The sequence below is a fragment of the Anser anser genome, assembly GCF_964211835.1.
Source record: "Anser anser genome assembly, chromosome: 1".
NCBI classification, from domain to species: domain Eukaryota; kingdom Metazoa; phylum Chordata; class Aves; order Anseriformes; family Anatidae; genus Anser; species Anser anser.
This window is the reverse complement of record NC_139720.1, coordinates 13,388,686-13,405,026: the sequence shown is the minus strand read 5'-3', so window position 1 is coordinate 13,405,026 and position 16,341 is coordinate 13,388,686. Positions and strand designations below refer to the sequence as shown.

General features: G+C 34.7%; 1 protein-coding gene across 1 annotated transcript in view; it reads left to right on the top strand.

Annotated features, from left to right (window-relative positions):
* Positions 1–6,503: 6,503 nt before the first annotated feature.
* Positions 6,504–16,341, top strand: part of FBXL13 (F-box and leucine rich repeat protein 13) — a 72,645-nt gene continuing 62,807 nt past the window's right edge. Inside the window, exons 1-2 of the mRNA XM_083820957.1 lie at positions 6,504–10,517; positions 13,408–13,529. Of these exons, the coding sequence (XP_083677083.1) occupies positions 13,527–13,529 (3 nt within the window). The 5' untranslated portion in view covers positions 6,504–10,517; positions 13,408–13,526. The remainder of the gene's footprint in view (positions 10,518–13,407; positions 13,530–16,341) is intronic.

Here is a 16,341-nt window from a genome sequence, read left to right as displayed (position 1 = left end):
GTTGCTCTTTTCTCATTTCTCAAACATTCGATTTTTTTTTTCTACAGGCATAGTCTTAAAATATATGACCATAGCCCACAGTCTTTTACAATTTTGATTTTTTAGAAGTTCAAAAGGATTATTAAAATAAATATGGGTTAGACTCATGTGACAAATGGTTTTCATAGTAATGGGTCATAGAAAGATTCATGCAGACAGTAAAGTGTTTCTTTAATATGCTTAATTGCTGGATAAAGTTGATCAATTAAAGAGTGGATTTGAGGGATAAAAGACAGTTTCAGTTAGATCAAGCCTTCCCACAAGCACACACATTATTTCTGTTTCATATGCTAATTTAGCTCTTCCTTTAATTGTATGTATTAAAACAGAGGTGTAATTTGGTAGCAGAAGTACTTCTAACTATAAACAGAAAATTATACCTGAACATTGATCTCTTTTAAATATATAGTTTAATTTGCACCAATGAACATGGAAAAGAATAATATAAAATTTCTTATTTTTCTCTAACATTTAAATATTCTTAATACAGTACTGTTTTGTGTATTAATACCACAAATAAATTGTTTAAATGATGGAAGACTTACGTGCCAAAGCATGGAACTTTTACAGCAGAAACTTAATGAAGCTGTGTTTTGGGTAAGTATATACATTTTATGGATAACTCAGGAATATCTTTGGAAAAATCCTTTATCAAAAGAATATTTGTGTAGCTCCTCTGGGGAAGGAAAAGGTTTTCATTTTAATAAAACAACATGAAGAGAGATCAGAAACTTAGATTTAGTTTTATTTTTCTTTGGGAATGTTATTTTATGTTAAATCTAGTAAATTCTGAATTTTTGCCTGTTTCAGACCTGAACCAAGTCTATTGACGTTTTTATGCTTTGATCAGCTGTATTTGCCAGGTACATGATAATATACCCAGGAATAAAAGTATAATTTGAATTTAGGTTTGTAACTGACAGATCCAGGTTCTCTTCAGCTCTTTCTTCAGTTTCCATTATTCCTGGGAATAAGTAATTCAGACTTTCTGTAATCCAACGTTACCTCTCAAAAAATGGGGATAATACATAGGTATGTTTTCAAACACAATAAACACAACCAAACATATTCACTTGATTCTTTACTATAAGCCCATAAAACTTTGTTAGGAACATTAGTGTAAATCCTTACTAAGAATCACAGAGTCATAGGACTAGTAGGGAGGTCAAGGCTTTGCAAGCTATACCTAGGTTAGCCTTGGTGAGCATTTCTTTAGCCTGATTTTAGTGATCTTAAAAATTGCAAGTATTGGAGACATGAAAATCTCTGCAGTCAGTTTATTCCATTACTTCATAATCCTTTCTACTGGAAATATTTTCCAGTATATGCCAAGGACATGGACAATTATTCCTTTTTTGTTTTTCAGCAACATTTTGAAGATTGTCTGAGTGAACAGTTTTGTTTAATTGTCATAGAAGTTGGACTGGAACCATAGAATGTTCCATTCATTATTGCTCCAACTATATTAAATGAAATGATATATTTTTTTTAATCCAAAATAAGAGAGATGTTGGCAAATGCAAGTAGTCTTGTAAGGTCTAATTTATTCAATAGTCTTTTCAGCAAATCAGATAAGGTGAGTTACTATATTTTAATGTGTCAGTGACCTATGAGTCATATGAAATGCATTTTTTATTCTAAATCTAATTACATCTTATTGCTTCACATAGAAGGGAAATGGGATTTTTACCAAAGCTTAAAATTGTTAAGATATAGATTGAGTTTTTATACTATTCTGTTAATTGGATTGGAAAGAAGATGTAAATAACATTTACATGGTCCAAGTTCAGGGAACCAGTTAAGCAAATGCACGCATCTAGCATTTTTAAATTTACTTGTGTAAATATTCAAAAGTCCTTCCATAAATATGGATCCACACATTAAAGTGTAGCTGACAGCAGAAGGAATATATTATGGTGAAAGCAAACAGGTTTTTATTGTTTTATAATGTAGAATATTAAGAAAAAGTAGAAATTTTATTAAAATCAGTAACTAGCAATGCGTATCTTATTCAAATGAAATACCAAATAGCATTTCTATTCAGAAATCTATACTGATGAGCTTGACTGCTTTGTGTTTGAAAGCAAATTGCAGTTTTGCAGATTTTTACTTCATTCAGGTTGGGAGCCATATTAAATTATTCATTCTGTTTTAAAAATCAGAGGATGGATAAAATACAATCTGCTGAGAAAGAACAAAAGAAAAAGGCAGAGCAGAAGATGGCTTTAGCAATAGTCCATTATAACGCCCAAATCTTAATAATTATACAGAGGTGGAGCATGTGGGTTCAGATTCAGAAGGAAAAGATGACATGTAAGTCTATATATTTGTTTTGTATAAGACAAAAATACATGTTATGTAAAAGAAAATTAAGGTGTGTAAATTACATATGCTTCCTCCAACACTTCATCCGTTTGCTGGGGTGTATTGCAGGTTGCTATTCGTTGGTTGACCTGGGGCAACTTGGTGCTGTGAATGCTGTGAGAGGCAGTGGTTCCCTGCATTGCTTTGCGAGGACAGATGGTGCTGGTACTCTTCTCTAAATATCAATGATGCTGATGCAAAGTAGACTTGAGAGGTGTTAGGAAAGTGGAGTATATGTCAGGAGTACAGTGCGGAGTGGGTCAGTATGGTTTCTGGGAAGTGAAGAGTACAGTGATAGGGATAAAACAGGAGGAATAAGAGTCACAGACTTGGCTTCAATTACAGGGAATTCTTCATGGGAAATTGAGAAGGAGTGAAGCTCAAAATAAAAAAAAAATGTCAGAAGACAGAAGAAATAAATGCTTTGTTCACTCTGCCTGAGACTTTATGTTCCACAGATCCTGCAGGTATGATTTTTTTTTCCCTTTTTTTCTTTTTTTTTTTGGTGTGTGTCTCCACACAGCAGCAACTGTGAACATGGACTCTATCAACATGAGTCCACCCAGATACAAGTAAGGTAAAAGTAAAGACCAGGCCACAACTTATGGCTGTGGGTTTGAGCTCAAATAACCATGTATGGCTCAAATGTTGCTTCTGCAGAGCTGGAGTCCCAAACTAGTTTTCAGAGCTTTCCTGTTGTTTTTTGTTACTAACTTCTTTGTTCTCTTCTAAATATTGCTTTCAGGCAGGGCAGCTTTTGTGAATCCTAAATTCACAGAAGCAGAGTAGCATCTAGAAGGCATAATTACACAATATGTTTCTTTTCATGACAAAGCTGGCATATGGATAAACTCCATTCAACATACCAGTGCCAATATAACTGTTTGTGGGTTGCACTGTAAACAAGTTTGCTGGAACAACTGAAAAAATTTGGTCTTTTTTTCTTAAATAAAATTTGATGACTTTGGGGGTCTGCTTATGGTAGAACTCTACTATGTTATAACCACAACTAAAGAAGTAGTAATCTGTGGAAAAAGTTCAAGAGTGAGCAGTGTGTTGTGAGAAACAGTTATTGGGGCATGCCAATGTGCTATTAGATCCTGACTGATTTGCATCAGAGCATGTTAATGTAGATGCAGTTTTGACTTCCCATGCAGTCCTGAGAGTTTTTGTCTTCCTCCTTGAGTCCTTTATTAATGAAAAATTGATACTATTTTGCAGCGATTTGCCTTGCAAATCTTTCCAGTCTCTGTATCTTATTGATTACATAGCATAAAAAGTTATTAAAATTTGTAATTAAAGTGTAAACTTATTGAAGTGTATAATTAAATAATATCGTACCGTAGATTCCCTAAAACACATAATGTTTGAGCATGGCTCAGGTAATAGAAAACAAACTGTCTACATTGAATCTCTTGCTGGATTTAAGACACACTGGTATTTTTCACAAACAAAAACTGGTCTTAATGTACCTTTATAATCATTTGGTTTATTCCAGTAGAACTTCAAGACAACTGTTCATTAAAAGTAGTAGATAAGCAATTCTATAATGTGTATTTAACATTTCAAAATTTCCTTTTTAATCCTTCTTTTGATAGACTACATGCCATGCTAATCAAGCTTAGCCCCTGTCCATGATATAGGATAATATAAGCTACTTTTTAATTAAGCTACTTAAACAGCTGTGTGTTCTTAAAAGTCTCTAGCAAGAAGGGTCTCTGAGCACACTGTAGATTATAGCAGATTTTTATAAGGTTAACTGACAAAAAGCAATCTTGAATGATGACTTTTTTTTTTTTTCCAGAAAATTGCAGTTATCTTCTCATGTCTTTCTTTCGATGTCTATGAAGAACGATTTTTTTTTCCATTGCACTTGCAACACTTTTTAGATATAGAGGGACAACTGTAGTATTGCATGTTCTTTCTTTCTTTCTTTCTTTCTTTCTTTCTTTCTTTCTTTCTTTCTTTCTTTCTTTCTTTCTTTCTTTCTTTCTTTCTTTTTTTTTCTTTCCCTAGACTAATGGAAACTCAATTTCTTCAAATTTTTCTTAAAAGTTGTTTTTTTTTGTTTGCATTATTTCATAATGAACTTGTGATCTTTTACAGTTTTTTTTTTAGTTCTGCTTGATATCCCCTATGTTCTCTTCACTGAAATATTATTTTTTTATATATAGTATTTGATTTCACTGATCAATTTCACTGTTTCTTTTTTCTTAATCTTTTTGACATTCAAATCATGGACTCAAAATATAGTGAAGCTGTGGATGCCCCATCCCTGGAAGTGTTCAAGGCCAGGCTGGATGGGGCTTTGGGCCCATGCTGGTCTAGTGGGAAGTGTCCCTGCGCATGGCAGGGGGTTGGAATTAGATGATCTTTAAGGTCCCTTCCAACCCAAGACATTCCATGATTCTATGATTTAGTGTTTTTGGTCTGTGAACTGCACCTTACCTGAGAAATAAAGTCATTGTCATAAATAGCTCAAATAAGAAAGAACAGCTCTCTGACAATGTCTGTAGTTCTTTTGAGAGGATAAGTTTTTGATCTGTTCTTTTTATTTTACTTAGTTTTCTGGGATTCTCAGTATTTGAGAAGGGAATGAAGGAGTGGTGGAGGTCACTTGGTTATTTGTGGGTGCTGCTGCTGCAAAGAATCAGATCATACATACATAAAATGTATAGACACAAACTAGAATTCATATATAATATATTAAAGAGTGACAGCTATTGTGGGTTATGTAGCCATACCTTTTGAAAAAGGCTACAAAGCAGCTATAAAAATATGAAAAAACAAAATTTCCCTTCTGTTTATGTATAAAATTAATTTTATAGCCTGTATAAATCAACTATAATGTCAAGTGTTACCTCAGTGGCTTAGCAGAAAACATTGATGTTTTCCATTTCTAGTGCAATTCCAACTCTGAGGTTTGGATCTGAAAAGCAAGGTAGTTGCCAGCCTAGACATTGGTCTCAGCATAGTGTATAATTTTATGTGCATTTATGAGGAGAATCAAGTAGAAGCTGAGAATTATACTGATATTGAATAGGAAATAATAAAGAATAAGAAGAAAAGAAAATTGCATAATCCACATGATTTTTAAGCCCTATATCTGTGATCCGTATATAAAGATGTCATCGTAGGAAGAGGAATTATTTTTGTAAATGTTTAAATAGTGTTTGCATATCTAAAATCCCAAAGCTGCATATTTTGCTGGTGTAAAGTGTTCATTGAACTACAATGCATTGAACCTAAGCTTACTGGGATCCATCAATGAAACATTTCTCAATGATGAGGCAAAGTGGGCTGTAGTGGGGTGTGCTGTGGCTGCTGGGATGCATGGGAGCACAGCTGTAATATATTTTTATGTCAGAGCTATCTCAAACAAAGCTGGGCCACAGGGGATGCGAGTTGATTCTCTTGGGTTGTTTTGGTTAAGGATTGCCATAAACAAAATAAGACACTACTAATGCAGGGATTTGGGGACGTTCCAGACAGGTGTCCAGGTGGTTTGGAAGTGTGAGGTTGTGCTTTTTAGGGCACAAAAAGGAGAAAAGGAAGCGAGAGGTGTGGATCTTTGGGGTTAAACCAAAAAATAATGGCTTTATTTATATTTAAAGTGCAAGGGAAACAAAAATTAGAACAGCAAAGGGAGCCATCCAGAAACTTTGGGAACTATTGCTATGGAGAAAGAACACCAAATCCTTCTAATTTAAAAGCTTCCAATTTGTATTTAAAAAATACAGCTCTGTTAATCCAGAGGAGTGCAAATCTGTGTGTCTGTCACCTAGTTACCCTTTCTTGAGCTGTCACTTTTCATTCAGTACAATAAGTACAGAAACAGCTCTTCTGTTTACTGGCAACAGTTTCCACTAGCTAAGTGTTTATAACCCTTAGCTGCAGAAATGGAGAGCTTTTCCTTTTTAAATTTCCTGCCTCCATAAGCTCTCATGCTTTCTTCTTGGTAGATCCAGTGTCTAGATAGAAACTCCTTCAACATGAGGTTGTTTCTGGGTGCTGTCTCCCCCAGCCTCTGGTCATTGGTTAGGATGTCATCCTAAAAAGCAGTAGAAAAGCTCCAGCAGGGGAGGAAACTTAAGGTGAGCCATAGTTGGGGAATTTTGGTGTTAGATCACAGCAATTTTAATTCACATTAAGATTTTTCAGATCATTCTGTTTTTAAGACTACTTTAAATCTTTGTTCCTTTTTGGTATCTTCTACAGAATGGGTGTTTACTCTGAGCATTCACAGACTGCGGCAAGTGGAGCATGCCCAGACTTCTCAAAGCTTTGGAACATGTAAGGAGACTTTATCATTATCTCTAGCACTGCAGACGTATTTGGCAGTGGCTTGTTTCAAAATCACAGGTTGTTTTGGTACAGATCTTCATTAGTATACTATCATTTATTGCAACTTTCTCTTCTTCACCCATGCAGAAAAATGTCTGTTGGTTTCTATTTGCTGCTGGGATAAAATCTATCTTCAAAGTCATCTGGAAATCATTTGCTTTGTAAATGTCATTTTTTATGATAAAGTTTCCTAAGAACATCACTGGTACGACAGTACTCTGGTGAATTACGGACAGAAAATGATTGCTCTGCCTTAAAGTTGGTTACTGTGGTCTTGACTTTGCATGAAATGAATTCAACTGGCCATTTCAGAGCTGAAAATTCAAAAGGCTACTACCTAGTGTGTCAAATCAAAAGCTTCACTTTTGTTCTTCTACCGGGAAACTAGGCCCTACAAATGAATAATAATACAGTCAATACAAGTTATACAGTTCAATTTCTTCAAATACACTTTTTTCGGGAGCTGTGTCAAAATTCTTGTGAGTTTTAAATTAGATTGAGTTTTGAGGTTAAGGAAATAATCCATAGTTCCAAATCAAACGGATTTTTGGTTAGATAAGACTGTGATGGTTCCAGCTGTAATTATCATGGGATGCAAGTCTTCAAAAGCATGGGGTGTATGGAAGGAATATGCTATTGAAAAGGGGCTACACATTTCTTTAGCTTAAAAGAACTTTGTAAGTGCCTAATGCACTCTGAACCACATAAATGTCTTTAAAATTAGTATGGCTGTAGCAAACTCACAGGATTCTAGAACAAAAGCATAAAACTAGAAATAATGATTTTAAAAATAGTTTTAAGCAGTTGATATATAGTGAGCATGGACTGCTTGTGGGACAACAACATATTTTGAGGGTTAGGATTAGGCCAACTGCTTGAATGCATTGTCTACCCAGTTAAATGGTAGTAGTAAGTAAAAGATGCATTATCAGTGATATTCCTGTCTGTTTTTTCCTTTCCTAGCTAAGGAAAGTATAACCTTTGTATAAGTTTTTATATGTTGAAAATCTTTTAAGATCTTGGTTAAATACTCTTGGTATTTTTCTGTGTTTCTTATCATTGAACTTAGTCTCGGTGGTAAAAAAAAATAGGTTCTGGTTGATAAATTTTTCAATCCTGTTCATTTCAGTAGAGCTGCACAGAATATAGGTCATGATAGAAGTGTCTCAAATGCAGTGAAGCAAATCCTTTTATTAAAAAGTCCCTTTTCGACTCACGTTTCTTAGTGACTTATTTAATATAAAACAAATTTCAGTATAACCAGAATAACTTGCACTTTGAAAATCAACACACTGTACACTTAAGTGAGTAGTCACTCTTTCTTCACTTCTTAGCTATGTTGATTAACAGAGGTGAAACAAAATTTGCAATAATTTCCTTACTTTTGCAATGGCTTTATATATATTGTTTCTGAGTACAACACGTAACCCACTATTTGACTCAAGGTTTCTCTTGTGCCCATATACTTTGAGTGAACTCTGTACAGGGCATACCTGCACTTTTCTAGAGCATATTTCAAATTACACTTCATACACTGCTGTAATGAAAAACAATCTTTTATTGTGTTCATTATTGCATGAAAAATTAAATAACTAATATGGAAATACTATTTTGTAAAGCACACTGTCATCTTTGGAGTGTTTTTACTCTGACATCTTATTGTTGAGGTACATATCTTAAGCACTGAGCACTTTGAAAAGGTATATTAAAAAGATTTTTTTCTCTTGAATGATAGGTTATGGGATAAAATTAGAAAGTTCTTTTTGTATTCTTGGTGTTAGCCAGTTACCAAACAATGTTGCCATTGATGTATTATTGTGAAGTTATGAAAGTAATTACAATACAGGCATAAAATATTCCTTATATAAAAGCTGCTTGAGGAGAAATGTTGTGGGACTTTATTAATTGTGTTTCTTTCAGGTGGTTTTTTTTTCATACTTACAACTGCACATTTTAAGTGTTGGGTTTCATATCAGATATTCAACTACATTTCAATATATCATATAGTACTTCAGTTCTGCAAATGATTAGAGTTGTGGGATTTTTTAGTATGTAAATAATCCTACTGTTTTATGTAAAATTCTGCACATGGTTTTAGTTTTTCAGTCTTAAATTCATCTTATATTTTCAGATGATTATATTATAATGCATATTTTCTTCTATAGCCAAGGCATTAAATTTTACCAATTTTTCCCTCTTTTCCCTCATTTTGGTTATTGAGTCTCTTCTAAGCTGAAACATTAGTACTCTATTGACAGAAATACTGTTTGGCACTTGGCCATAAAAATGTCAGGTGAAGAGCTATGGAAGAAGCTCACCAAATGTCATTTACTTTTGGCCTGAGATTCCTGTATCTAAGTTTACTTATCAGGACAAGATCTTTTTGGAATGATTTGCTACCAGAATCATTTAGTGTTTCAGAATGACACTTAGTGATAACAGTGTATTTTAGAGCATTTAAGTGTATATCAGCAGCTATCAGTATAGCTTTAACATTTTTTTCTACCATAATACAACACACTTTTTATTATTCAGAGAAGTTAAGAAGAATACTATGAAGTATTTAAGTATTTAATTTAACAATAGTTTTTGTTTTTTTGGGTTTTTTTTGTTGTTTTTTTTTAGGATAGATGAATGTGTGTCATTTACTGCAGCAGTACTTCCAGCTTCTTTTTTTTTGCAGAGCTGTTTCCATCTGGGTGGCCGCCGACATGTCCTGGTGCTTGGGGTTGTTCCTTCTCCTTGCTGCACTTCATGAGGTTCCTATCAGCCCACTTCTCCAGACTGCCAACTTCCCTCTGGATGGCAGCACAACCCTCTGCTGTATTTTTATTCCAAAATTTGGATGATAACTGCATTGACTTAAAGTCAAGGTCAGGAAATGCATTTCATGGGAAGTTTTGATTCTCCAAAGAAATGACTGTTTTTCCCCCACAAAGAAATGAAAAACAGATGCATGAAGATCTGTACTACCCAATTATAAACCCTTTGCACCTTGTAGAACGGGAAAAATGCTTGCCTGCCAGTCATTCAAACTAAATCAAAAACATGCATGGTGTCTGTTCAGATAATATATTTTGCTGCCTGAAAACCCATGGAGAATGGCTATTTTAAAAATAATTAACATCTGCAGTGTAAGACCAGTTTAACAGACTTCTAAAATATGAATCTGCTTATGTGCAGTATTATCAACTTTGAAAGACAAACATCACAACCATCAATAGTTTAGAAACAGGTTTGGATCATTTTGGGCCATCCTTAATATTTTTTAATTCCTCCTACTCTGCTTACAGAGTAACACAATTCTGGGTCTTCCTACAAGAGCTGTTACTGGAAGGCACCACTGGCATTTTATGGTGAGAGTGCCTCCTGAGTGGTTTCAGTTAGAGACAGTAACTTCTGAAAGTCTTTTGGGGTTGTAGCTGTGTAATATTCACAGTATACTATCCTTCTGGCAGTTTAAGATCTAGGCAAATTTTGTCTGCTCTAGATCTCCAGATGTAATTTTGTAAAGTAAAAGTAACAGAACCCCAGAGTTGTCCAAGGTATTAATATGATGTTCAAACTTTAGCACAAGTAACAGGTACTTAATTCTGCTCCCAAAAGCAAATCCCTTTGGGTATGGAAAAACATCTTAGTCCTTCCTGATGACACATGTGGAAGTACATGTGACCATGTGATCAGAGGTTAATTCCCTTTGTTACAGCATTTTGCAATAGTTCCAGGACAGTAATCTTTTTCCCAATGCAGCTGATAGCTCTGCTAAGCAGGTAAGTGGGCAGGAAAAATAAAAGCCTTTATGATCAGTATTAAAGGTTTGGTACTAGCTGTGAAAGTGTGCTTGATTCATTAGGAGTTGCCTGTGTCCTAACTGTTATTCTGCCATTTTATCATGAATAGTGTTAAAACGGTGGTTTCATGTAAAAAAAAGTCTTCTGTTACAACTGGGAAAAATCTCAAGAAATGTTTTTGATTCTTAATGCAGATTTTATTCAGTGTTTTTCAAATAGGAGAATGTTGCCAATTGATTATTTTCTAGTCTGCACTTTAATTGAATGCAAATGTATTAAAAGGAAAAGAATATGTTCTTATTTTCCAAATAAAAAGTGCATTTTATGTTTTGAGACTACAATGCAAGTATTATTTGGTCAGATAATACATGCCTTAAATTGTTGATGCAGCATATAACAATTCCTAAAGCAAACGAAAACACACTGAAAGTGGTTGTGTAATTATGGGTGAGAACAATTTGCTCTCTAGAGTGGTGACGGAAAAGAACAAATGGCCAAGAATAAAAAAAAAAATGATCGTGGTCTTGGCTTTTAAATCAGAGGATAGAATAATATTTTCAATGATATCAGCATGCAAGTTATTTAGAAAAATAATTTAATTTAATATTACAATGAACTTTGGCAGGTCATAAAGCCACCAAGCCAAAATGAATCATACTCAGCCACGTCTATTCCATTCAGGGGGCTGTACTTAGTAATGTTACAGCCTTTTATGTTACATCCTTTTATCTTACGTTCTTTCTTTTCCTTATGTATTTGAGGACAAAACTAAACCATATTAATGTTTATTGTGTGACATGACCTACATTCTAACATTTGCTTTCCAGAGTTTTTCTGGAAAACATTTTCATTTGTATTCTACAATAATATATTATTTTAAATTTTGTGTATAACTTCTGATTGCTCTGGGACAGTTAAAAACATAGTTTCATACTTTGCTTATATGAAATTCTGGGAACTAATTCTTTAACGGTTATCATAAAGAAGAGAAATCCTTCTTTTTAAATATGTTTTCAGTAGAATAACAGAACTTCTGTTATTCTATTGCTATTTTAGGATGCTGTGATCTTGTTAATAATGTGTGTGTGATATAAAATCTAAAATTGCGTAGCATTACATTTATCATGCTATTTATCTTTCATATATACTACTACAATTCTTGCTGGTTTTGTGTGGAAGTCTTGGATGAAATGTTTTTAATGATGTTCTGCTGTTGAGAATTCAGTGCTGCTAGCTTGCATGCTACAAGGCTAATATACAATTAATCATTTTTTTAGATAGTGGGTTGGACAAATCCAGCTATGTTAAATGTTACTAGTACTTTGCATAACATCTACTGATGTATTGGTTTGTAGATGAAATCTCTTTGGAGCTGCTTTATGTAACATCTACAATTAATTTAGAATGAATGTAAGAAACAGTTATTTTTTGGAATAATGTCTCTTAATACGAACCACTTCATAAAACGGGTGTTACACAAGGCCAGTCTCAAGAGTTAAACTATGTAAGTAGGGAGTTTCACTGGAGGGCTGAATAAAATCAGAGGGAACCATGTATTGTTTTACTGGAGCTGTATCAACATGAGCAAATGAGAGATTGGATAGAAAAGGCAGATGACAGCTCTAGACAGAAAAGGGAATCGTGTGTTGTGCTACCGTGAAAGAAGGCTAAAAGACAGAACTGACTGCTAGATTGTTGGTCAGACAAAAAGGTTTGGAATACAGGGAAAGTAAACCATCTCCTGCAGGTGCTTTTCTTGTGCTGCTGATCAAGAAAAAGGATCGGAATTTATGGCTATGATAATCGCAGCTGAGAAGCACTATATACAATTTCAGAAAGGAAGGGAGGAAGGGAAGAAGGGAGGAAAGGAGGAAGGGAGGAAGGGAGGGAGGGGGGGAGGAAGGAAGGAAGGAAGGAAGGAAGGAAGAAAAAGAAAGAAAGAAAGAGAAAGAAAGAAAGAAAGAAAGAAAAAGAAAGAAAGAAAAAAAGAAAGAAAGAAAGAAAGGAAAGAAAGAAAGAGAAAGAAAGAAAGAAAGAAAGAAAGAAAGAAAGAAAGAAAGAAAGAAAGAAAGAAAGAAAGAAAGAAAGAAAGAAAGAAAGGAGTTCAAGTTATAGTTATAAACTGTTGCAGAAACGACCTTGTTGTAGCTGTAAAGGTCTAAGATGTGGTTTGAAGATAAAGGCCTGAAATAAAAACAGCACTCCTCCGAGCTAAAGCCCCATAAAGAACAGTTGATGTAGCATTAAACTTTATATGTGCTCTGTCTTTTCTGTCATGCGGTTTAAATGATTCATATCTAGTTAAAATAATTTAATTTAGAGGTATCAGTATGTGTGTTGTACGTGTTGGAATATCAGTGTGTTGGTTGTCATCCATTTCCATTTATCTTACATTTCAAAGACACTAAATTAATTCTTTGTATCTACAATCTATGTATTTTCCATTTTTGCTGATAACTTATGTCTTCATTAGGCTCAAAATCAAAGATTGTTTATTTTCATCTATTAATTGCCATTCATTTTAAACTTATTGTGGTCAATAGTGTGATGGTCCACAGGAGCTTTTCAGAAACTTTGAAGCTCTGTCTTCTATCTAACCTTGAAGATACCCAGGAATTCCTTTTAAGAATAAAACACATTTATATCATTGTACCGTTGCTATTTAGAGTAATAACATATTTCTTCTGTTAACAAAACATTGATATCAATTGGATAGTCTGCTTATGCCATTCTTTTGAAGTTCATGTTGGTGGCTTAAAATTGCTGCAAAACTATTTCTCTATCATCTTTTAGTGATTGAAAATCATATTGAAATTCTCTTCTTTTGACACTTCTTCAGCTAACAAACTGCCTTGAACTGTCTGTTCAGTTACAGGCTACAGATGTTATGAACCTTTCCATTGGAACTTCCCTGAGCTACAGTTCTGACCTCATCTTTCCAAACAAATCCAAGATTACACAGATTTTGGCAATGTGTTTTCATTGTTAATGGTAAAACAGCAATGATGTTAGCTGCTTTTTAGGTCTGTTTGACTTGGTAATCTTGTTAATATTTTTTTGTTTGTAAATTATTAGCTGAAATTTCTAAACATTGTTTTTATTTAGAGCAACAGTGGTATGTAGAGTATGCATGAAACAGCAGTTATTGTTTAATTTCTACATACGGATGATATATGATTCCAGTTCAGACTGTCTTTGGCAAATGAATGTGTTACTGTGCCAAAGAAAAATGAGTACATGAGATTGATGGATTACAGCTCAGCTGCTTGTGGTATTACTCCACCCACTCAGCAATCTTAGAGAATCGTTTCACCTCCATGTGTGACTGGGAATTGCATTTAAAAACTGCCATTCATATTCCTAGTGCTGGAGCTAAGATTTCCTCAGAGGGATTTGAAGTGCTTTATCCCCATTAGTGGTCACAGTACTGCCATAGCTATTCATTTTTCTTGCACCCCATCATGGTCAAAGGTGATGCAAAATAATCTTTAATGTGTATTGTGTGGAGAGAGGCACTGCTGCTATAGAGTATTGTGGTTGTTCCCTTAAGACAACGCTCCTGGTACATACTGCATATCACGAAAACAAGCAGCACTATCATACAATTATTTCACGGATATGGAAAGAGGAAGAGGGGAAACTGAGAGACAAATTACTAAAGTAAAGGACTTAAAAAGCATGCAAAGGAAGAGGAAGGCCCTTGAGTTTCTTTTAGACATAGAAGTGCTCCTGAAGCCTTTGTGACTAAACAGTTCAGAGACAAAGAAATTTCAAGATTAAATTGTGGTTTGTGGTTGTGGGGCTTCATGGGGGGTGTACTTTAGTTTACAGTAGGTTTCAGAGAAGCTCAGAGAAATACAAAATAAGCCTGTAATGCTGTTTTTTTTTTTTTCTTTTCTTTCTTTTTTTTTTTTTTTAATCAACTGTTACTGGAATTACTGTCTCTCTTGCCACTTCCTCAGTATGGGTGTCTGAAAATGCCAGCATAATGAAAACCCTAGTGTTTTTCTGCTGTTTTTTCCAGGGCCTCTCCCTCACCTTTTCCCTTTATTATCTCTTTCTATTTCCCCAGTGGATTGTAGTTAAAAGCATACAAATTCTAGTTACTCCTTGAAAACTCCAGAAGCCATCTGAAGAAAATAATAGCAAGGATAAGTCCAGCATTCAACACTTTGGTCCATTCTTCTCGTGACTGCAAGTCTTTTTCCCTTCTGATTCTCAGAAGTCTAGATAGGTCCACTCAAAGTATTTGAATTTCATTTTCATGTAATTGCATGAGTCTTTCTTTATTATCATCCTCAAGCTTCTGAGATGACAGCGATTTCACAAGTCTGCACTGAAACCCTTATTGCTGGATGGTTGTTGAACCATGATCCCTCAGCATGTCTGTGTTGATATTTCCTTCACTTACACATTACACACTTCAGAGGTGTCACCAAACATCTTGTGCAGTTAGGTACAGGCAGCAAGTTCAGCTGATCATCCCCTCGAACCTTCAGCAGATGCAACATCTTCTGGTGCCCCTGTTTGAGAACCCTGACTGATTGCTCTCCCTATTTATCCCTGCTGCCTGTAGGTAGTAGTCTTCATCCTAAGAGGGACACTTTGTGATCTGTTTAGGAAGCTCAAGGTCCTTTGAATTTGTTATTTCTAACAATTAGGCCACTGTTTGTGTTCCTCAGTTTTATTCCACTTCTTTTCCAACTCCTAACCTCCTGCTGACCAGAGATCAGAGAACTCCCACGCAGCTTTCCCCTATGATCTTTTCCTGGATTGTCTTTCCTACCCTGACTTTGGTCTACCTCAAGCTATTTTCTTTTTCTTAACACTGACTCTGTGCAGAAATTATCCTAACATGGTTTATAAACTCATTTTTTCCTACTCAGCATTTTTCTATTGGCTGTACTGCCAGTAAGAGACATTCTGCTCTGATTCCATTGTCTGTCCTTTTCAATCATTCCCAGTGGTTCCCTTCTGTACTGACAAAATCCTCCAGAATTTGAGAGGAGGAGGAGTACTTTGGTTAAGGCAGGCTACTAGCCATGATAGATATTTTTTTTCCTTCTGGCACTTTTAAAAGTTTCTAGAAAATGTCCCATCTAGTGAGTATTACTGGCCAAATGGAAATTTCTTCAGTGCTCCATCTTCTCAGGATTACCCTTTAATAATTAAGATAATGCTTAAGATATTCCCAGGAACAGGGATGAGTAATATATTATTGTATTTCCAATGAAGTTTCTAAAAGGTAATGCATATGGAATGGCTTAATTATTCAGATTATCAGTAAAGCGCTATTAAATAGACTCATAATCTGAATAATGGAGAACATGAAGGAATACAGTTAAAGTATGTTAATATATGTAACATATTACAGGCATCATTAATATATTAATGTAACATATTACAGGCAGAGGCTGAGTATTCACTCAAGACTGAACAAGAACGATGGTAAATCAGCAAGTAGAATCCAACTTTTGGGTTTGAATCCTGATCAGTGTAACAACTGCCATTCCTGTAATATTAATATATGTAATATGTTTTTACTTAAGAATTGCTTGGTATTTCTACAACCTTTAATATTTTCCAAGTTTTTCTTTTATGCTGCGCTTTTATTTCATGCTAGCATAACAGTGCTGAGTGCTTTGTATTAGACTTTTAAAATAAAATATGTGACCTTTTGGGATTGTGGCTGGAGCACTGGAGGAATCTGCAAACACCACACATAATTGTGTGCAGAGCTATAAAGAAGCAAGTTTTCTCCCTGGTGTGTTCCAGAACTTCTTCCATGATAGCCAAAAGATAT